The 24,109-nt window shown below is 39.9% G+C and overlaps 1 protein-coding gene across 1 annotated transcript in view; it reads left to right on the forward strand.

Annotated features, from left to right (window-relative positions):
* LOC110526177 (CD151 antigen) overlaps positions 1–15,951 on the forward strand; it is a 48,969-nt gene extending 33,018 nt beyond the window's left edge. Inside the window, exons 4-8 of the mRNA XM_021606855.2 lie at positions 11,095–11,169; positions 12,090–12,194; positions 12,564–12,722; positions 14,001–14,087; positions 14,210–15,951. Of these exons, the coding sequence (XP_021462530.2) occupies positions 11,095–11,169; positions 12,090–12,194; positions 12,564–12,722; positions 14,001–14,087; positions 14,210–14,269 (486 nt within the window). The 3' untranslated portion in view covers positions 14,270–15,951. The remainder of the gene's footprint in view (positions 1–11,094; positions 11,170–12,089; positions 12,195–12,563; positions 12,723–14,000; positions 14,088–14,209) is intronic.
* The last annotated feature ends 8,158 nt before the right edge of the window (positions 15,952–24,109 follow it).

Here is a 24,109-nt window from a genome sequence, read left to right on the forward strand (position 1 = left end):
ATCTGCTTTATCTCCTAATGTATTGCACAAATTGACTTCAGGTATTAACATTAAAGTAGCTACAAATATTAAAATGTATTGAAAAATTTCCAATAAATCGTTTTAACAAACTATCCCGTGGCTTTTTTCAAATACCCCTGTATACAGTACATACGGTATACTGCCCAAGCCAACACGTTCATAACTTTAACTTGTATTAAAGCTTTTATGATAGGTCAGTAGGATAAATTAGGATAGGTTATTGGCCATTTGGTTTTCATGCTTGCTTGGAGGGATTTTCCTGGCCTGCAACTTAATTAAACTTGTAATTTGATTTTTCTATAACCTATTGATGTTGTTTGTTCTCTTTCATTATTAGTCCCCTGGCTTCCTTTTACGTTTTTTGGCAAACATTTTGGGGAGAAAGCCATGCATAAACCGATGAAGCATAGCCTTCGGTCATATTCATAAAGCCTATCGAATGTTAGAGAGAAGGGAATATAGGCTATGTGGGGGTTTTTACGACTAAATGCAAGATAGTTAAGGAGTGTCTGTTATAATAAAAATAATAAAAATGAATAGGTTTAGGCTATAGCCTAAAATCCATGCAGCCAACAGAAGGAGAGAGAAATAATATATTCCCCGCTCTGTCTGGCCTACATTCCTCTCTTGCATTTTGTATCACATATTTCTTGAAATAGGCTATATCAAGTAGGAATAGGCAAATTACTCAGAATGACACTTGTGTGCTGCCCTGCTGTGCACTACAATACTCCGTTATTTACTGCAGGGCGTCAGTCAGATTCAAATAGGTCAAACCATCGTCTGTCATATCACGATGTCGTCACCATTGACGATGATTGACAGCCTATTCATTAGCCTATGCTATCGTAATATTGCTCAACCATAGTGTCTGTGTGTTTCTTCAACACCATTGTGGCCACATCAACAAGCATTGATCAGTGTACTTACTCAGCATTCAAGATCAGAGCCACTTTGAGAAAATACAAAGACCAACTCCACTTAACACCAAAGATCAACGGTGAGCCAGGAGAATTGGGTCAAGGTTTCCCTGATTTTTATCTCCCTGTCTGTCTAATGCTAAAGGAACTTGGCGGTGAATGCAGACCTGCCCATGCCCTACCTCTGATGTGTCTGCTCAAATCAGATAGGAGATAAAACTCTAATCTAACTCTGGCCTCCTGTACTCCCTGTTTACCCATGACTGCGTGGGCATGCACGCCTCCAACTCAATCATCAAGTTTGCAGATGACACAACGGTAGTGGGCTTGATTACCAACAGTGACTAGACAACCTACAGGGAGGAGGTGAGGGCACTCGGAGTGTGAGTGAGAGGTTGTTTTCCTGACACCAATGTCAACAAAACAAAGGAGATGATCGTGGAGGTGTACACATCACAGACAAACTGAAATGGTCCACCCACACAGACAGTGTGGTGAAGAAGGCGGAGTCCCGAGGACAGTTAAACGGTCACTCAGACCAGTTCCCGAGAAAAGCCTGTGGACAAACAAACCCGAACAGGCCCGTACTGGTTTGGATTTGAGAGACCCGTTCAGATCCAAAAGTAGAAAGAGAGCAAGAAAGAAACCTCCAACTGGGCGCTGCCAGCAGAATCAAGAAACGGTATTGGGCAAATTATCCACAGTTACGTGTCCTTAAAAACTGCCTGTAACAAATTCACCAAAAACTATATGTTGTGTTTTGATATGTAGCATATTCAAAACCTCATAGCCTGATTTATTGTTTTTTTACTTTCCTAAAACAATAATTATCCACCTCACAGTTCAGCTAAGATTTGAGCACTGAATGCATCAGGGCATTGTATGCACAGTGTCCACTGGCCTAGTCGTCCACTGTATGATATTTATATTAGAAAAGTAAATATAAAGGAAGAGAAGCTTAGGCCTATAGCCCTAGGGGCCGAGAGAAAGATAGAGATATGCCTGCGGCATGTTCCTGACAACGACATGGATTTCTTTATCCTGCCGTTACACGTGAGTGTACAAAACATTAAGGACACATGCTTTTTCTATGTCATGGACTGACCAGGTGAATCCAGATGAGAGCTATGATCCCTTATTGATGTCACTGTTTAAATTCAATTCAATGAGTGTAGATGAAGGTGTCGTGTCTTTGGTATTATTAAAGTGAAGACTGTTATTTTATCAAATCAATTCTCTGTAGTTATTATTACGTGATTTAACTAATCATGTAAATGTAATTAACTAGGAAGTCGGGGCACCAAGGAAAATCTTCAGATTACAAAGTTATAGTTTTCCTCTGCGTCCCTGGAGTTTTTGGTTAGAATGGATACTTCAGAGTAACATTCAGAAATGTTCTTATAGATTAGGTGTTTTGGCGGTTGTCGGTCTTCGCATTCAGTCGACATAAATTCTAGCTGCAGACGAGTAATCAGTATCGAAGATTTTCTCTTATTCTGTCGGTATCGATAGTCTCAGAGTTTAACAACCATTACAACCTTAGCTTATACTGAAGGTACGCATGGTCTCTACTCAAACCTTAAGGTACGCATGGTCTCAAGTGGGCTTCTCTATGTGAGGGTTTTATTCGGAACAGCAGAAAAGGCTGTCCCATGACGCCAGATCGATGTCTGTGCTCATGGGGGCGGACCAAAGAATTGTATTTCTGTTTAAAGTTTTACTGTCACATTAACGGTTTAAAATCACATTACACAATTTCACAAATAGTTTAATCTTTACTCATTCATTTTATACAATAATTAGATGCAAGCCTCAGAACGGAGGCTCCTGTATAAACATAATTAATTTAATGTGGCTGTATTGTCTTTCCTGAGGTCACAATCATAAAACAAAATGGACCGGTCGTAGCTGGATTCTCCACCGACCCTTTACGCCTTCTCCAAAACATGGACATTGTTCAGTTTTCAAGTTCTGTGATGTAGAGTAAGTTCCTTTGTTCTACTGTGAACCCTCTATCTCTATACTGCATGAGGGAGAGAGTCTCCTCCAGGAATTTACAACCTGAGATAAGAGCCTGGGTGTAGGGGGAAGCGAGAGGTGGTGAGAGAGAGAGAGTTGGTGCTTGCTATATCTAAAGAGGGCCACGTCATGACAAAGGGGAGGAGACAGGTTAAAGAACGATTTTTAAGCCTTAAGACAATTGAGACATGGATTGTGTATGAGGGTGAATGGGCAAAATTAAAAATTGAAGCGCCTTTGGATGGGGAATGGTAGTAGGTGCCAGATTTCCCAGTTGGTGTCAAGAACTGCAAAGCTGCTGGGTTTATCACGCTCAACAGTTCCTTGTGCGTATCAAGAATGGTTCACCACCCAAAGGACGTTCAGCCAACTTGATGTCTGTAGGAAGCATTAGAGTCAACATGGGCCAGCTTTTGACAGCTTGTAGAGTTCATGTACCAACGAATTGAAGCTGTTCTGAGGGGGGAGGGTTTCCTAATGTTTGGTATACTCAGTGTATATGCATACAGAAGGAGGCTAATTCGTGAATTGTCGGTCAGAATAATTTTATAAAGATGAGCATTATATTGTTAGATTATATGCCTAGGCATCCACTGTATGATATTAATATTACAAAAATAAATATAAAGGAAGAGAAGTTTAGGCTTAGAGACTGAGAGAAAGGTGGATATATGCTGGAGGCATGTTCCTGACAACGACATGGATTTCTTTATCCTTGTCAAATAAGCGACTTCTGCTATACAGATATACAGTGCATTCGGAAAGTTTTTTTGTACGTTACAGACTTATTCTAAAATAGATTAAAACGTTTTGTTTTTTTTCTACACAGAATACCTCATAATGACAAAGCAAAATCGTAATTTTTTTGTGCAAATGTAATAAAATAAGCTCACATTTACATAAATATTCAGACACTTTACTCAGTGCTTTGTTGAAGCACCTTTTGTCTTAGATTAGAGCCTTGAATCTTCTTGGGTATGACGCTACAAGCTTGGCACACCTGTATTTGGGGAGTTTCTCACATTCTTCTCTGCAGATCCTCTCAAGCTCTGTCAGGTTAGATGGGGAGCGTCGCTGCACAGGTTTTTTCAGGTCTCTCCAGGGATGTTAGATCGGGTTCAAGTCCAGGCTCTGGCTGTGCCACTCAAGGACATTCAGAGACTTGTACCGAAGCCACTCCTGCGTTGTTTTGACCGTGTGCTTAGGGTCATTGTCCTGTTGGAAGGTGAATCTTTGCCCCAGTCTGAGGTCCTGAGCGCTATGGAGCAGGTTTTCATGAAGGATCTCTCTACTTTGCTCCGTTCATCTTTCCCTTTATCTTGACTAGTCGATCCTGACTGTCTCCCGGTCCCTGCCGCTGAAAAACCTCCCATGCTGCCACCACAATGCTTCACTGTAGGGATGGTGGAATGTTCCCTCCAGACGTGACGCTTGGCATTCAGGCCAAAGATTTCAATCTTGGTTTCATCAGATCTTGTTTCTCATGGTCTGAGGGTCCTTTAGGTGCCTTTTGGCAAACTCCAAGTGGGCTGTCATGTGCCTCTTTTACTGAGGAGTGGCTTCCGTTTGGCCACTACCATAAAGGCCTGATCGGTGGAGTGCTGCAGAGATGGTTGAGATTCTGAGAGAACTCTGGATCTCTGTCAGTGTAACATAACAAAATGTGGAAAAAACGGGTCTGAATACTTTTCGAATGCACTGTATATGCATACAGAAGGAGGCTATTTCTTCAATTTTCTATGAAAATATTTTATTAAGATGAGCGTTATATTGTTAGATTAAAGGAGTAACTCTGGTAGGCATAAAACATTATTTCTCAAGTTCAACTGTTGGAGTCAGTTGGATTGCTGGTTCACACTGCCTTCATAGGCCTGCAGTAATAATAGCCTTACCACACCAAACCACAAAAGTTTCTTACTTTTGATATTACCCTAATTAAGGCAAATTGTTGTTTATAGGGAAAATAAGAACAGGTTATTATATTTCAGCATTAAATCGTCTTTAATTTCGCCATCTTTGGTTTTTCCTTTTCATTACAGTGGGAACTTAGAGGTCGACCGATTAATCAGAATGGCCGAATTAATTAGGGACGATTTTCAAGTTTTCATAACTATTGGTAATCGGCATATTTGGACACTGATTATGGCCGATTACATTGCACTCCACGAGGAGACTGCGTGGCAGGCTGACTACCTGTTACGTGAGTGCAGCAAGGAGCCAAGGTAAGTTGCTAGCTAGCATTAAACTTATCTTATAAAAAAAACAGTCAATCTTAACATAATCACTAGTTAACTACACATGGTTAATGATATTACTAGTTTATCTTGCTTGTCCTGCGTTGCATATAATCAATGCGGTGCCTGTTAATTTATCATCGAATCACAGCCTACTTCGCCAAACGGGTGATGATTTAACAAGCGCATTCGTGAAAAAAAGCACTGTTGCTGCACCAATGTGTACCTAACCATAAATAGCAATGCCTTTCTTTAAAATCAATATACAAGTATATATTTTTAAACCTGTATATTTAGTTAATATTGCCTGCTAACATGAATGTATTTTAACTAGGGAAATTGTGTCACTTCTCTTGCCTTCTGTACAAGCAGAGTCGGGGTATATGCAGCAGTTTGGGCTGCCTGGCTCGTTGCGAACTGTGTGAAGACCCTTTCTTCCTCACAAAGACCGTAATTAATTTGCCAGAATTATGACATAACATTGAAGGTTGTGCAATGTAACAGCAATTTTTTGAATTAGGGATGCCACCCGTTAGATAAAATACGTAATGGTTCCATATTTCACTGAAAGAATAAAAGTTTTGTATTCGATATGATAGTTTCCAGATTTGACCATGTTAGTGACCTAAGGCTCATATTTCTGGGTGTTATTATACTATAAGTCTATGAGTTGAGTCTATAAGTTGATATTTGATAGAGCAGTCTGACTGGGCGGTGGTAGGCAGCAGCAGGCTCGTAAGCATTCATTCAAAAAGCACTTTTCTGCATTTGCCTGCAGCTTTTCACTGTGCTTCAAGCATTCCGCTGTTTATGACTTCAAGCCTATCAACTCCCGAGATTAGGCTGGCCTATAAGAACATCCAATAGTCAAAGGTCTATGAAATACAAATGGTATAGAGAGAAATAGTCCTATAATTCCTATAATAACTACACCCTAAAACTTCTTACCTGGGAATATTGAAGACTCGTGTTCAAAGGATCCACCAGCTTTCATATGTTCTCATGTTCTGAGCAAGGAACTTAAACGTTAGCTTTTTTACATGGCAAGTATTGCACTTTTACTTTCTTCTCCAACACTTTTTTTGTGCATTATTTTAACCAAATTTAACATGTTTCATTATTTATTTGAGACTAAATTGATTTTATTGATGTATTATATTAAGTTAAAATAAGTGTTCATTCAGTATTCTTGTAATTGTCATTATTACAAATACATATATATATATATATATAATAATATATATTCTTGATCATCTCTCCACTTCGACCAATCACAACTCCCACAGAGTGGCGGGGCACGGGAACATCCATGCCTCCTCCTCCTCCACCACCACCATATATATATATATATAAATCGTCCGATTTGAATCTGTATCGGCTTTTTTAGGTCCTCCAATAATCGGTATCAGCGTTGAAAAATCATAATTGGTCGACCTCAACTTGATTTGGCCTAAGGAAATGGCTCAAGAATTAAATAAAATAATTGTTGCATATTTAAAGATCTGGCCTATATTGCAGCAATAAAACAAAGGGGAGTGCCTTCAGGCCTACCCCACAAATAACAACAATAGGCTAATTATATTTGTTTTACAACAGGCCTACTTTTAATGTATCTTTTTCTAAATACAGAGCACAAAATTAAAAAGACAGTTCAAACTTAATTTAGCCATCGGAAATGTCTCGACAAAAATAAAACAAATCACGTTTTGCATATTTAAAGAACTGCTTTAGATTCTTGAATAGGCCTACAATGATAATAGTAATAATAATAATGATATCGAATAATAATGACAAAACAAATGTCAATAAATACGAAAATAAATAAAAGTTATAAAATTGCATATAAGATTAATAGCGAGTTGCACACAGTTTATTTGGCCGCGCGTTCTTCTCATCTTTTTCCACTACAACATTAAAACTTGGCCCTTACAGGGGCGGGGGGGGGGGGGGGGGGGACACTCCACTTGTCGGCTTCTTTTCACTGAACTCTTTCTCATCTATCTTTCGTTTTACTTCAGTGAAAAAGGCATCCATCTTCACAATCAATAGTAGCCTAGGCCAAGGCTGCTTTCACTTGTGCTCTCTCTCTACTCAGCAGCAGGCGCACGTGAGGTGAGCAGCTGGAACCAGTTTCAGCTGGACATAAGCTATACGTTTTATTGAGTTACAGTTGGCTGACATAACAAGCTCGCACAGTTCTCATCACCTCACACATTAAATGAACAGAGGACGTGTCCAACCGGGTCCAGTCGGTCAATACATTTGAATTGCACATACCTGAGAGACGTTGCAATTATATCAGACCCGACCCAGGTCTGAAACAAAAGTCAAAATTTAGGACCCGGGCCCGGTTGGCTCCTGGGTCGAATCATGGAATTATGTGTCTGTTGGACCCGTGAAGACCTCTATGACCTCAAGCTAATACCAAAAATGTTCATACATTAGCAATGATAATGTTTTTTTGCAAATTACAAGTGGCAAATTCATTATTAGCTGTATCGGCCTGTATTGCATAAACATTGTACAAAGAAGATGACCAAATCCATGATTTTAGTTTTTATTCAAAGTATACAGATGCACAACAATAGATCATCAAACCTCCACCAGCCACAACTCAACATCCTAGTATTTCTGACTAGGAAATGTTCTGTGCTAGCAGTAACATTAGTCTTCCCGTCCTATTTATGTTGTGCAATGTGGCAGTCATTCTCCTGTCCTTGGCATAGGTTCGGTTATCAGCCCTAGGCTTCTTCTTGGCATCCACTGGTCTGATGTTAGCTGGATCTTTGGAGGTCTGTGGTGTAGATGTAGTGATTTTGTCTTAAATGCATATGCCCTTTGACTTCTGGACTGAAAAGAAAAACATATTTGGTGAAATATTCATTGAATCAAGGAACCTCAATAACTTCCTTACGATAAGTTTCCATTGTTATTTTGCCTTGAGTGAGAAATTATTTTGTTGTTTAGAGTTCTGATTGCATTCAGAACTCCATTCAGAACTCCAGGTTGGGGAGACATTTTGAGTTCTGCGTGACTGATCTGTTGTGGTTATAATTCAACAGCAATGAGGATAGAAGGCCAAACATTTAGCAGTTGCATAGCCAACATGGAAATGTGATTCTGGAATAATAAAAAAAAACAGATTCAACATTGAATCCCCTCTACAGTACTACAGAGATCACCTCTATACACATCAACACTTGCCATTCATGGGTTGCATGTTCGTCTGAATAAACGTTCTGTTAAAAATTCATGTCTGACTGAACGTTCTATTCAATGCAGATATTTTAAAAAAAGAGGAAAATAATTTCGTATGAGAACCCTTTGTCATCATTGTGATGTCACCAGATTGTCTGTAGATGCAGTTTTTAAAGTTTTATTTAACTTTTATTTAATCAGGAAAAGCCCGTTGAAACCCTGTCTCTTTTTCAAGGGAGACCTGGCCAAGAAGGCAGCAACAATCAATACATTACAAAATTAAAACATACAACAACATGATTCAGCCTTTAAAAAAAGCATTTACACTCGTCTGTAACAGTCGCCCATCAATATTTGAAATTCATTCATAACATATCTAGATGAAGCTAGTAGATTTATTGTAGATTGTAGATTTATTCCATGCGTCTGGTGCACAAGAAGAGAAGGCAGTCTTGCCTAATACTGTGAATGTCCTGGGGACTTTAATTAGTATAACTTTAACTAGCTAACGTTACCATTGCTAGCTATTTTTGACAAACTTTGCCATCTCTCTAAAGAACAAAGTTGTTTCCTATTAATTATTTACCTACTTTAGCAATGTCATCATATTTTCAGGCCAACCGCGACATTCAAACGAGGCTACAAAGGAAACGAATGGGACTGTAGCGACTGTGTTGACTTCAAAATCTGGGGTGTGAACTAGGTTTCTATTCAAGCGTTGATCGACATGGTAATGGCTCTATAGTATTGGAGAAAAGTTGAAAAAACGGACCCTCCGTTACATTATGACGTGTCATGTCGTAATGTACAGCACGCATAAAGCAACTATTTCTGTCTTACAATCTCTCTCCACCAGGTGTAGCACTTCTCTCATTGTTTAAAAACAAGAAATGGACAGTTACGGGGTAAGGGGGGGATACCTAGTCATGTTTTGCGTCATCACTGTAAACGATCGAGACTATCAAAAGACAGTGTTTACTTCTGAAGATCACTTTAGCGCCGCCCTAAAAACCCAAGTTCGACACAAACCTTCAAATAGGTATGTAATGACACATTATATAAACTCTTTATAGTGTTTTATTTACATTTTAGAGGCGATAAGGTGATAAGTTGGACAGATCGAGTGAAAAAAAGTAGTTTTCCCATACATCTCCTCTCCTTCTCACTATCAGGCATTAGTTTCGCTTCCCCACCCGCCATTTTTAAAAAGATCCGAAGGAGCTCATTGCCTTCTTGAATCATGCAGAAACGGGCAGTGTGAAGGTCTCGGCGTGAATTCTGTTGGAAAGTGGAGAAATTATGCCTTACAATGGTATTGAAATTACAGTTGATCTGGAAGTATTATGTTTTTGGGGCGCTAAAATAAGGTCAATTGTACGGACCAAGGCGATGTACAAAAGTGGGTGAGTTTACGTTACATTGCATGGGCCGTAATTGGCATATGAAGATATAATTTGTCAACATAATTACTCCACAGACTGCATATCGAATTAATGTGGGAAAAGTAGTCTAGCAAAGTAGGCTAGCTACATTTAACTGTTGAATGGGACTTTTGATACACACAGGAAATTGTTCATTGTGAAAAACTCAGCAGTGTTGCAGTGCTTGACACAAACTGGTGCACCTGGCACCTACTACCATACCCCGTTCAAAGGCACTTAAATCTTTTGTCCTTGGTTAAACTTTTTTTCCATCCTCTCCGTAGCTAATGGCATCCATGCTTGTTGGCCTGGGTCTAAAGATATCATGTAAACTTGAAAGCATTTTATTCCCTAATCCTTGCCACTTTATTATGGCCATTTTAGAGCTATTTGAATGAACAATACTTAAATATTGTACCTTTTTTTTAAGGGGCATGTCTTGGGAACAAATACACGTCCATGCAGGCTGTTCTCACACACTCCTTTACGTAGTGCACTTCCAACCCAATAACAATGTTTCCCATGATTCTAACCATAGCTTGGACCCAGAGGGGTTGTGATAACTTTATGCCTTTTCATATCTGATTTAGGATATTCTCCTTACCAACTTCTTAAACTTAGCTAACCCTTATCATCAAAGAGGAAACTGTTTCTGGGCCAGTTGGTAAAGGGATAATTTGGGATTTTGGCAATGAAGATGAACTCGTGCATACAATTTTTACAGTATGTCTCTGCATCCAGTATGAAGGAAGCTAATTAGTTTTGGGAGCCAATGCTAACTAGCGTTAAGGCAATGACTGGAAGTCTAAGCTGTTACCATCCATTGATTTCCAGTCATTGCGCTATAAATGTTAGCATTGACATCCAGTCATTGTGCTAAGGCTAGTTAGCAGTTACACTAATGCTAGTTAGTAACTTCAAACTGCACACAGAGATATAATTGTATCCACGAGTTCATCTGGCTTTGGCTCTTCATTGCCAAAATCCTGAAGGATCCCTTTAAGGGCAGCATACTGTTTGTACAGCTCCATTGACATCTCACCACATAATCAATACGGTACAAATTAAAACTATGATTGGCAAACATTCTTAGTCTATTTTTCTCAAAATAACAAAACAACAACAATGACCCCACAACCACCAATCAATCGACTGCTCTGATACATTTAACTCCAGCTCATCTAAATTGGATTTGCCTGTTTTAACTGTGAAGTCCATAGACCGAGGGCCAGGGGATATCCATTTCAACCTAATCCCCTACCTTTCATTGTCTCCCCACAGTACTTTGTCTTGCTGCTGTGTATCTTCCTGCTGGAGATCCTCGCCGGTGTCCTGGCCTACATCTATTACCAGCAGGTAATGAATGACTTGATTCACCACCTGATTCCATCGCCAGTAACACTATCTATACCCAGAGCCTGACCAGAGACAGAAGAGTGTATGTTTGTAAAAAAAAACTGAAACCACAACAAGGGAAGGTTCATGGATAATGTCCCAGTCTCTCTCTTTCTCCATCTGTTGCTTTTCTCTCTCTCTCTCCCGCTCTGCTTTCCCATGCCTGCCACCTCTTGTTGTAGCATTTCTGGAGTGCGATGATATCACTAAGATGTGGTTCCCACTACTATCCTTTTTACTACTATATTTCCCTGCTGTGTAGATGTTCGACCTGCAGGAATGTTATCTTACCAGCTTGGTGTGTGTCATTTGAACTCTCTCTGTGTAATTGTCTCCTCATGTTCCTTTGGCCTTTCACCCTGTTTTCATCTCACTGCTGCAGTGTTTCCCACGCTGTCAACAGGTCAAATAAAAACCTTTTCTATTTCTCTCCCCCCTCCCTCCCCTGTTCATTTATTCCCTTTATCTCTCCTTAACATTCTGACTTGGCTCTACATTCTGTGGTTGTCATAGAAACTGCGAACCAGCTAGATGTAGGCCTATGCTCTTACAAGAGTACCTAAGTATTGCGCTACGGTTAAAAATGAATGAAAATGTACTTCCTCTTACCTTTATGTATATCATTTCTTCTTTCCTCAAGAGGAGTTCTTTTTTTTTTTTTTCTTAATTACAGTTTTAGCTATTCTAGACCTTTTTGATACAGTGGATCATTCTATTAAATCAATAATGAGATACATTACATTCCTTCAAGTGTTATTCTACTGACAGAAGATTCAGTCTTCTGTTTCTATAGTCTGCTGGGAACTGTGTTGTAATCTGACCAACGTCATGTTTACGGTGTCTGTTCTCTCAAATCCTCTGTGTCGTGTTTTCCTCTGCAGCTCAATGAGGAGCTGAAACAGAACCTGCGGGAGACCATGGTGCAGAAGTACAGGCAGCCAGAGCAGGAGCACATCACCAAAGCAGTGGACAAGCTGCAGCACGAGGTAAGACAAGACAACCTAAGCAGACTTGAGGAGTTTGATTAGGGGTTTTTGGAAATATTAATGTGGGAATTTGTCAATTTTCTCCCATGTGAATTAATAATCAACTTGTTTATGTTTACGTTCATTGTATCTACTGTTATTTACACTGGCACAGTTATGTGTTTTCATTATGCATGGTTACAGTATGTTATAGCCTTACATGTAACTCGTCATTATGCAACTTATTTGAACGATGGGCCATTGTTTTGTACACGGATTTGGTTCATGAACTGAATATCATTCAGCTCGTCTTCTGAAACAACTGCAAGGCATTTCACTCTGTTTCAACCTGTTGTGAAATGGCCTCTCCTCCTCTCTCTTTTCCGCCAGTTTAAGTGCTGTGGCAGCAACAGCTCATCGGACTGGGGCGAGAGCGTGTGGATCCGCACCAGTGAGGCAGATGGCAGGCTGGTGCCGGATAGCTGCTGTAAAACCCAGACTCTAAACTGCGGCCGCAGGGACCACCCATCAAACATCTACAAGGTGGAGGTGAGTGTCAGATACAGAGAGCAGCCAGTGTTGTTGAGTGTTAGTGTGCATGCAATGCTTAGTGCAAATTCTGCTTGAGTTCAGGTTTGTGTATCCAGATCATAGCTGTGGGAAGTAGTTTGGGGGTGGGTGTGCTGCAATTGTTTTTGTCAAAAGTCAAAGTATAAATCATTTCTTATTCGTTATATTAAGCAAACCAGACGGCACAATTTCCTAGTTTTTATTTATTTACGGATCGACACGGGCACACTTCAACACTTAGACAATAATTTACTAACAAAGCATTTGTGTTTAGTGAGTCCGCCAGATCAGAGGCAGTATGGTCACAGATGACCAGGGATGTTACCTTGATAAGTGCGTGAATTGGACCATGATATGTTTTCCAGTTTCTTAAAATACTTTGCAAATGCAACTTATTTCTATTTGTAAACTGAAATGGGTTATTCATTCATTTTACATTTTAGTAGATGCTCTCATCCAGAACCCACAATCCTAGTGTTGCAATCGCCATGCTCTACCAACTGAGCCACATCATCACAAACCCCTTGATGTCTCAATGTGCTCATTTACTATATTGTGCATTGTTCTTCTTCATGGTGATTTTTATTTTACCTTTATGGAAAGTCTACAGGTACAAACCTAGATGACCAGCCTATGTACAATACAGCAATGTATATTTACATTAAGTGGTTTGTAAGGATGGTAAATTAATGCTGCACAAAACGTGGTTGTTTTCCATGTTATTTGAAAAAAAAGAAAGACAAATATTTTATTTGATGTGGATGTTTGATGTCTTTGGCCATAACTTTGCTCCTTTTGATGTAGATGTTTGAGGACATCGTTTTGTTCTTTCTGGATTCCATTAGAATGAAAATTGCAGGGAAAGGGACAGGGCAACAATTATTACAATTCCAACTATTGAATCCTGCAAGATACTGTTCTTAATTATACAACTACCTTTTTTTGACAAAGCGGAGATGCTGAAAATCGGTTTTTGCCCACGCTTCAGACGTCTATATCGGTCCACTAATACTAATAAAGGCCCAGTGCACTACTTTAGTAAAAAATAATATATATAAAACATATATATTAATAATACAAATATATATATATATATTTGTATTATTAATTTTAAAAAATTCATTCAGATTTTTCAGGTTGGTGCTGCATCCTCCTCAGCTCCCCTACTTCACACGGCTATGATCAAAATTGAAAGTCATCTTGAAAGTCTCTCTCTCACTCACACACAATGTGGTCCTATCTTTCCTCTCTCTCCAGGGGGGTTGTATCACTAAACTGGAGAACTTCATTTTGGACCACCTGAAGATCATTGGAGCGGTGGGCGTGGGCATCGCCTGTGTACAGGTGAGCAAAAAGAAGCCATTTCACTGTTTACAGCACAAAGATAACCCAAGGTGGCCACCATAAACATGCTTGCCCTGGTAGAAGTGTAATGGTAGAAGTCTCTTTCTCTCTCCCTCTCTCAGATTGTGGGGATGGTGTTTACTTGCTGTCTATATCGGAGTTTGAAGGCAGAGCCGTACTGAGAGTAGAACACGAAGAGAAGGAATGGGGAGGGGTCTAGTCTCTGCCACCCAGTGTCATCATATCCCAGCGACCCCATTTAGTCATGGGGTCTACCACTGTGCCATGCAAACAGAAGAGGACGATATGTGTAAAGGTCTAGGATACACTTATGATAGTGTTTCTCAATCCATTCCATGGGGGGACCATTTTGGTTCTAGCCTAGCACTAACTCCCCTGATTCAACAGGGGTTGTATTGGGCTAGAATTCCTAGGGGGTCCCAACTTGGAATGGATAATCAGATTATTTTCAAGACATTACATGCTATCTGATCTACAATGCTCTATATTTTGGTAGTCTGCAACAACAGAGCAGTTGGTATATACTAGTGTGATGTAAAGATCAGTGGCACAGGCCATTTTGGTCATCAGAACAGCTTGTCTTAACATTGCAATAATCATGACTGTGGCTTAATGAGCAAGATCTGACCTCTGGGGCCGATTACCACGGCAACACATTTTCTTTATACATCAAGTAGCTGATTATACATTTACACACGTCTTTTACTCGGTTTCTCAACTTTTTAATTGTTGGTTTATTTAAAAAAAAAATGTATTTATCTTTTAATACAAGGGATTTCTCCACTTATGCCAAAGTTGTCGTCAACACTGACTTTCTGTAAAATCGTATCAAACGGACTACTCCTGCAAGCCTTTTTCATGTATACTGAACAAAAATATAAATGCAATAATTTCAAAGATTTTTCTGAGTTACAGTTATCGATTTCACATAACTGGGCAGGTGTGCAGCCATGGGTGGCCCTGGGAAGGCATAGGCCCACCCACTTGTGAGCCAGGCCCACTCACTGGGGAGCCAGACCCAGCCAATCAGAATGAGTTTTTCCCCACAAACGACATTACAGACAGAAATACTCCAACACCCCTCCCCCCTCAGACGATCCCACAGGTGAAGAAGCCAGATGCGGAGGGCCTCGGCTGACGTGGTTACACATGGTCTGGTTGTGAGGCCTGTAGGACGTACTGCCATATTTTCTAAAACAATGTTGGCGGAGGCTTATGGTAGAGAAATTAACATTAAATTATCTGGCAACAGCTCTTGTGGACATTCCTGCAGTCAGCATGCCAATTGTACGCTCCCTCAAAACTTGAGACAACTGTGACATTGTGTTGTGTGACAAAACGGCACACTTTAGCCTTCTATTGTCCCCAGCACAAGGTGCACCTGTGTAATGATCATGCTGTTTAATCAGCTTCTTAATATGCCACACCTGTCAGGTGGATGTATTATCTTGGCAAAGGAGAAATGCTCACAAACTGGGATGTAAACAAATTTGTGCACAAGATTTGAGAGAAAGACACTTTTTGTGCATATGGAAATTTTCTGGGATCTTTTATTTCAGCTCATGAAACATGGGACCAACACATTACATGTTGCGTTTATATTTTTGTTTAATATATATTCTGATTGTGTGCCTTTTTGTAGATTTTTTTTAAAATGACGTTTTGCTTTTATTCAAACCATAAATGTTATTTTATTGTGTATTTAACAGACCAGTAGGATGACTTGATTATATGTAAAATGTGCCCCAAAGACACAAAAAAACTAATCAAACTGCTGTATTGCTGTATCAGTGTTCTACTATACATGGAGGTATTTAGCTGAAATAAACACAATTTAACCTGTTTTACTATGTTTTCTGGTAAATTCACAAGGTGTAGGTAGCTCTGGTAAAAAAGTCAAAAAGTCAAAGTTATTTATATATATATATATATATGTGTATATACAGTGCCTTGCGAAAGTATTCGGCCCCCTTGAACTTTGCGACCTTTTGCCACATTTCAGGCTTCAAACATAAAGATATAAAACTGTATTTTTTTGTGAAGAATCAACAACAAGTGGGACACAATCATGAAGTGGAACGACATGTATTGGATATTTCAAACTTTTTAATTAATTGGGCGTGCAAAATTATTCAGCCCCTTTACTTTCAGTGCAGCAAACTCTCTCCAGAAGTTCAGTGAGGATCTCTGAATGATCCAATGTTGACCTAAATGACTAATGATGATAAATACAATCCACCTGTGTGTAATCAAGTCTCCGTATAAATGCACCTGCACTGTGATAGTCTCAGAGGTCCGTTAAAAGCGCAGAGAGCATCATGAAGAACAAGGAACACACCAGGCAGGTCCGAGATACTGTTGTGAAGAAGTTTAAAGCCGGATTTGGATACAAAAAGATTTCCCAAGCTTTAAACATCCCAAGGAGCACTGTGCAAGCGATAATATTGAAATGGAAGGAGTATCAGACCACTGCAAATCTACCAAGACCTGGCCGTCCCTCTAAACTTTCAGCTCATACAAGGAGAAGACTGATCAGAGATGCAGCCAAGAGGCCCACGATCACTCTGGATGAACTACAGAGATCTACAGCTGAGGTGGGAGACTCTGTCCATAGGACAACAATCAGTCGTATATTGCACAAATCTGGCCTTTATGGAAGAGTGGCAAGAAGAAAGCCATTTCTTAAAGATATCCATAAAAAGTGTATTTTAAAGTTTGCCACAAGCCACATGGGAGACACACCAAACATGTGGAAGAAGGTGCTCTGGTCAGATGAAACCAAAATTGAACTTTTTGGCAACAATGCAAAACGTTATGTTTGGCGTAAAAGCAACACAGCTGAACACACCATCCCCACTGTCAAACATGGTGGTGGCAGCATCATGGTTTGGGCCTGCTTTTCTTCAGCAGGGACAGGGAAGATGGTTAAAATTGATGGGAAGATGGATGGAGCCAAATACAGGACCATTCTGGAAGAAAACCTGATGGAGTCTGCAAAAGACCTGAGCCTGGGACGGAGATTTGTCTTCCAACAAGACAATGATCCAAAACATAAAGCAAAATCTACAGTGGAATGGTTCAAAAATAAACAAATCCAGGTGTTAGAATGGCCAAGTCAAAGTCCAGACCTGAATCCAATCGAGAATCTGTGGAAAGAACTGAAAACTGCTGTTCACAAATGCTCTCCATCCAACCTCACTGAGCTCGAGCTGTTTTGCAAGGAGGAATGGGAAAACATTTCAGTCTCTCGATGTGCAAAACTGATAGAGACATACCCCAAGCGACTTACAGCTGTAATCGCAGCAAAAGGTGGCGCTACAAAGTATTAACTTAAGGGGCTGAATAATTTTGCACGCCCAATTTTTCAGTTTTTGATTTGTTAAAAAAGTTTGAAATATCCAATAAATGTCGTTCCACTTGTTGTTGATTCTTCACAAAAAAATACAGTTTTATATCTTTATGTTTGAAGCCTGAAATGTGGCAAAAGGTCGCAAAGTTCAAGGGGGCCGAATACTTTCGCAAGGCACTGTACATACAGTGGGGAGAACAAGTTTTTGATACACTGCCGATTGTGCAGGTTTTCCTACTTACAAAGCATGTAGAGGTCTGTAATTTTTTTAATCATAGGTACACTTCAACAAAAATCCAGAAAATCACATTGTGTATGATTTTTAAGTAATTAATTTGCATTTTATTGCATGACATAAGTATTTGATAAAGCAGAACTTAATATTTGGTACAGAAACCTGTGTTTGCAATTACAGAGATCATATGTTTCCTGTAATTCTTGACCAGGTTTGCACACACTGCAGCAGGGATTTTGGCCCACTCCTCCATACAGACCTTCTCCAGATCCTTCAGGTTTCAGGGCTGTCGCCAGGCAATACAGACTTTCAGCTCCCTCCAAAGATTTTCTATTGGGTTCAGGTCTGGAGATGCTTCTTACGGAGCCACTCCTTAGTTGCCTTGGGTGTGTGTTTTGGGTCGTTGTCATGCTTGAAGACCCAGCCACGACCTACCTTCAATGCTCTTACTGAGGGAGCATTTTTGTGTGATTTTGTTGTCAGCACATTCAACTATGTAAAGAAAAAAGTATTTAATAAGAATATTTCATTCATTCAGATCTAGGATGTGTTATTTTAGTGTTCCCTTTATTTTTTTGAGCAGTATATATATATATATATATATATATATATATATATATATATATATATATATATATATATATATATATATATATATATATATATATGTATATATATGTATATATATATGTGTGTATATATATGTGTATATATATATGTGTGTATATATATGTATATAGGTAGGTAGGTAGGTAGGTAGGAAGGAGCTACCAAATGTCATTTATGGGGAGTTTGGACATTGGCTTGTCAATGTGAATGAGAGACATTGTGCAAATAAACAGTACTGACTCTGGAGCAATGGCAGCTGTACAGATAACCCATTCAAAGGGCTTTGACTTCTCAAACACAGCAGAAAGCCAACACTATGATGCCCCATCACCTTATTAATTCAGTTAAACTTAGGGGTCACGTTATCTAAGTGGCAGAATTCTTCATTCTTCATTTCATTTTTATGCAGAAAAAAAAGATACAACTCGTAAGAATTATCTTGCTTCGTTTTGTAAATGCAGATCTAAAATGCTCATTGTAATTTCTGCTCAGCATCAGACTAATTTTGTGCTTCACTTGCAGTTCTACACTTGGATGAGAATTGACGAAGGGGCATTCTATCAGCAGACAGCGCTTTGACTGCGCTCTCAGTCTAGCCAGCCTACCTTTCTCTGGTAAAATGCAAGATTAACTTTGGAAATAGCTGGCTACATTATTTATATGATAAACGAAAATATGCAAAAAATACCTTGATTTTTTTTATTGTAAGCTCATGTAGCCTACTTGTGTGGCTGCCAGCCAAATAGCGTTGCACTTCTGTTGTAATCTGATGAATATTAAGCAAATTTCTGACAAATGTGCTGCACTTATGTATTTTCTGTGAAGGAAAACTATAGTTGCACGTCTCTGATCACTCTATTGAAGTGATCAGAGACGTGCAACACGACTGTTAAAAACACTAGAATATAAAACAGGACCGCAGTCAATACACAGCTGGACTCACCTGCTCCCGCTTTCTCCAGTTGTGATACTTACGAACAGTCGTGACTGACTCAACTGTTCCGGGGAACTATGGTAAACTTCATAATGTGACCAGTGAATTGAAGGACGCAATCTGCTTTATCTTCTAACATATTACACAAATTGACTGCATGTATTTACTTAAAAAGTAGCTACAAATATTACATGTATAATTTTTTTGTTAAAAAAAATGTTTTGACGGTATTGAATAACCATCCTGTGGCGATTTCCAAATACCCCTGTATACGGTATACTACCTAGCCTAGTATGCGATGTTAGAATGATAAGTTGACAGAAAATATATTTATTAGTCTATTTTTATAAAAACAATATTGGGGGGGAGCATACCCCCAGACCCCCCCCTAGGCATAGCAGCCTTTTTTTAGTTGAACCACTTGCCCTAATATCAATAAGCTCATGTACTGTAACTGCATTGTGTTTGTGTATTATTTGGCATTTAGGCCATGTCCCTCTTGTCTCCTCTGACAAGAGGAGAACTGACATGAAAACGTATGTTGAGATGACGGCTGTATTACAAGTTGTTGACTTTTTAACACAGCCTGTGGGTGTCTGTAATGAACTCAGCAGCAGCCCAAAAAGCAATCACTCTTTCCAAACACCAGGAGGCGGCACTTGCAAGATAATTATCCTGGTATGCACAGTTGTATTCTCTTGCTTTGTCCCTTGTGAGACAAAATCTGATGAAAACAACTGGAAAGAGGCCTCTAAATCTTAAATAAGAATCCTGTACGTGCCCCCTGCATAATATGACACAACATTAAAGGTCAAATTATATCTCCTGCGCTAATGTCCAGAAAAAGAACAACATCCATCCATTACAGCAAACGACTAACAATCCAAAGGTGTGTTTCCGAGTCGCATTGGGCACGACTGTAACATTTTAGCTAACCCTTCCCCTGAGCCTTATTCTAACCTTAACCCAATTCACCTAACCTGCTACATAAATAATACTATACGTCACCAATTCACAACCAGCTAAGATATATGATACTATACCTCCTCTAATACATATAATATTGTAAGACCCCTCATCAATTCATAGTGTGACCTATCAAATTGTATTTTGTCACATGCGCCGAATACAACAGTGAAATGCTTACTTACAAGCCCATAACCAACAATGCAGATTTAAGAAAATACCTCAAATAAAAAAGTAAGAGATAAGAATGACAAATAATTAAAGAGTAGTGGTAAATAACAATAGTGGGGCTATATACAGGGGGTGCTGGTACAGAGTCAATGTGTGGGGGAACCGGTGTTGAGGTAATTATGTACATATAGGTAGAGTTATTAAAGTGACTATGCATAGATAATAACAGAGTAGCAGCAGAATAGAAAAGGGGAGAGGCGGTGTTGCGACCCCTAGTTGGGTTAGGGTGGAACTGCAGTGGGGTCACCCCCCCACCCCACCCCACACACAAAATAAAAAAAATCTGTAAATTGTTTTTGGAGCAAAAAATGAACAGTACAGATTACTGTATGGGACAAGATCAAACATTTTTATTAAGAAAGATCATTTGAAGAAAACAATGTATTGAGTAAATGTATTTATTGGTTTATTTAAATTTTGATAAGAGATTCAAAGAGATTCAAATTTGGTTATATGTTGATATAAAAATCGAAATTTACACATTTTAAGGTTGTGTCATTATATTTGGGGTGAGGTCGCAAGTAATTCTTGAGGAAAAAATGGGGTCCCCAGAAATTCTGGTGGAAGAAATTTGGTCCCTGCTAAAAGAGTTTGCATTACACTGTACTTCAAATCAAACTATTTGTTACATGCGCCAAATACAACAAGTGTAGACTTTACCATGAAATGCTTACTTACAAGCCCTTAACCAACAGTGCCGTTCAGGAAGAGTTAAGAAAATAATGGAGGGAACAGATTAATATACCAAATCATACGATTTGCTCTGAGACCAGGTTGGTAGAACTGTGAGTCACCTGCTTTCTTTCCTCCTCTTGCCTGATAGCACAATGTTTGGTTTAGACATTATGACTAAACACAGAAATTGGTGACAAACACAATTCTACAGTATGGAAACTAAACTGGCATCTGGAGGGGTGCTGGACCCTGATCCCAGGTACGAACCACTGCTGTTATGCCTATGAGCAAGGCACTTAAACCCCAAAGGCTCTCCATCCAGGGGAGCTGCACTGCGACTGATCCTGTGGCTCTCAAACTGTGGCTCTGGTTGTCTGTCTTGTCTGTTTGGGGGAAGAAGAAGACAATTGTCCATTCGATTCTATCTATGATTATATTGCCATACTGCAGTTTCTCTGGATGAAAGCCATGCTAATAAAATATTTCCCTTCCTCTGGCTTAGACCTACTAATTCTCATTGCCAGTAGAATGCTGGTTACTTGTCCAATACTTTGAAACCCTAAATCAGGCACCATCCGCATGCTAGCAACGCCATGCATGACAATTTGCTAATATTTCCTCTACACAGTTACCTCACTGAGCAGTTGTCCAGTCATTTGCACCCACCATGCCATACAGTGTATCTTGACCTATAGGTCCAATGTGCTTGGAAATTGGGCTTCCCTTTCTATACTCCTCACCTTTTGAGGAAGGTGTTTCTGTGGCGAAAGGCGGTGAAACAAACAGCGGTCGATAATATGCTCGTATAATTTGTCCTGGGGTTGTTGTCAGGGGTTGGTAACAGATCCCCCTCAGGATCACTCAACAGGAAGGTGGTGGGGGTTCTTGGGTTCTGGTTCTTCCATCTTATTCCAAATTTCCGAAAGCATTGTATTTTTGTATTTTTTTTTTAAATATATATTTTCACGAAAAGACCATTATGAAAAATCTGGCCATGTGTTAATTTATTTAGGATTCATGGAGTTAAAGCCTACTGTTTAAGATACAGTATGTTTGCATAATTCAGTGAGTACTTGTATATGGTAATCTTATGCCCTGTAGATGGCAGCCTTCTATGGGGAGGAAAGGATGATTTTGTTTTGGCTGTCAAGAGCTACATACTTGAAATTGAAATTAATTGAAATATCTAGCGTGAAGAAAATCCATTTCAACCTTAGTCTTGAAATAAATCTACATATCTGCAAGGCTCAGCCTGTCTAGCCTCATAAACTACATTAGCATTGTACACGTACATTCACCCAAAGAGACGTTGCCATTGCTATTAATAAACACACCCAGGCCTACATACAAATGTGTTTATTATACAGAGACACACTATCATCATAAAAAAGTAGAAATGTCCATACATGTTATTCAGAACACACACTCACATACTCTCAATGTCCTATACTTAAAAACATACCAAATGCATTCACACACATTTGTAAACGAACTCAACATAAACACTAAAACAATGCCAGTAAGGGGTCCACTGCACCAAGTGGATGATGAACATGAGACCGAGGATAGGATAAGCTTCATTATCCCTGAAAGAAGATACATCAATTATCAGTTTCCTTCCACTCCGTTTGGCCCAACTTCAATTGACTGCCTCAACATTAGGCCTGCGTATTATATTTTGGCACTATATTTTTACACTTATTAAGGGTGCTGTGAAGTGCCGACTTCACATTTTTCCGCTGATTATGTAACTCATTTACATGTCACCAATTGGAGAGTTTGAGCCATGATGGCAGCCCTCAAGCTCCCTGCAGATTAATGCCAAAAAACTGCTACAAAGAGGATAGGGTGACATGAGAGGTATTTCTGTCTGCTGTGCCCTTGCCGAATGTGGCATAACCCTTATGTCACCTATGTATATGATATTTAATTATATTGTCAAATTTTATGATTTTATATTTTGCTCATGAGTGTGGTGTGGTCCTTTCTGTCCATTGAGGTCATTTCTGGACAATATTTGTGTCCATTTCAGAGTTTTGCAAGAGCACCCTCAGAGGCAATACTAGTTCTGTATAGTATTTTTAATGACGCCTTCATAAGATGTACTTAAAGATGCGACTCACTTTATTCGATTTTACAGACCATTTATTTTGAGAACTTCATCTGTTTCTGTGTAATATTTCAGATGTGTTTTTCTTTGCCCTGGGTAGCTGAGAGCTGGCGACAGTGCCTCCCTTCCCTGTGTCATTGAGGGAGAAAGCGGAGGGGAGAGTGGGAAAGCTGTTGGGGCAGAACACATCCGCTTCTATTTGTCACCGCCGACACCCATAGCCGGCTGTCACAGATGCCTTGCGTTTGCCCGCTGCTCTGCTCGAACGGACGCTATACCAAGGGCTTCTGGGAACCCGCACCTCCACCATTGTGCATCAGCTACACAGAACACGGGTCGGGCCGCCTGTTGCACACTCGCCACCTTGGGAGGGTAAGGCTCAGCAGTCGGCACCATGAACCCCCAACCCTAACCCCCTCCCCTTTTTACACATATATGCCCACAATCCACATGGGCATGGTACATGTGCACAAAGAGCGTGGTGAGAGTAAATGAGGAAAGGAGGGAGGAGGGGGTTGGAGGTTAATTAGTCAAGCAGGGCAGGCTGGCAAAGGAGGGATGGCCGGCTGGCGGGAGGGAGGGAGGGGGAGCCCTCCTGCCTGCCTTCCTCCCTCCCCCTTGGGCCAGTTCCTCCCCTTCCACATGAGTCACTCTCCAACACACAGGTCATTGGCTCCCTCAACATTGTAATGAATGAATTCCAAAGCATGCTGAATTAAACTGCAATCACAAGATGGGCCTGTGATGTCTTAGTCAAGCTGTCTCTTGCATTAAGGTTATATAATTGAGGCAGTGGGAGATAGAGGGCGACCGGGCTGTGTGTAGGAGGCGTAGGGTAGGCCTATAAACTAGCTTGATTTCTCTCAGTTTATGGTTACGCCCGATATTTGCA

The sequence above is a fragment of the Oncorhynchus mykiss genome, chromosome 6, assembly GCF_013265735.2.
Source record: "Oncorhynchus mykiss isolate Arlee chromosome 6, USDA_OmykA_1.1, whole genome shotgun sequence".
In the NCBI taxonomy this organism is placed as follows: Eukaryota; Metazoa; Chordata; class Actinopteri; order Salmoniformes; family Salmonidae; genus Oncorhynchus; species Oncorhynchus mykiss.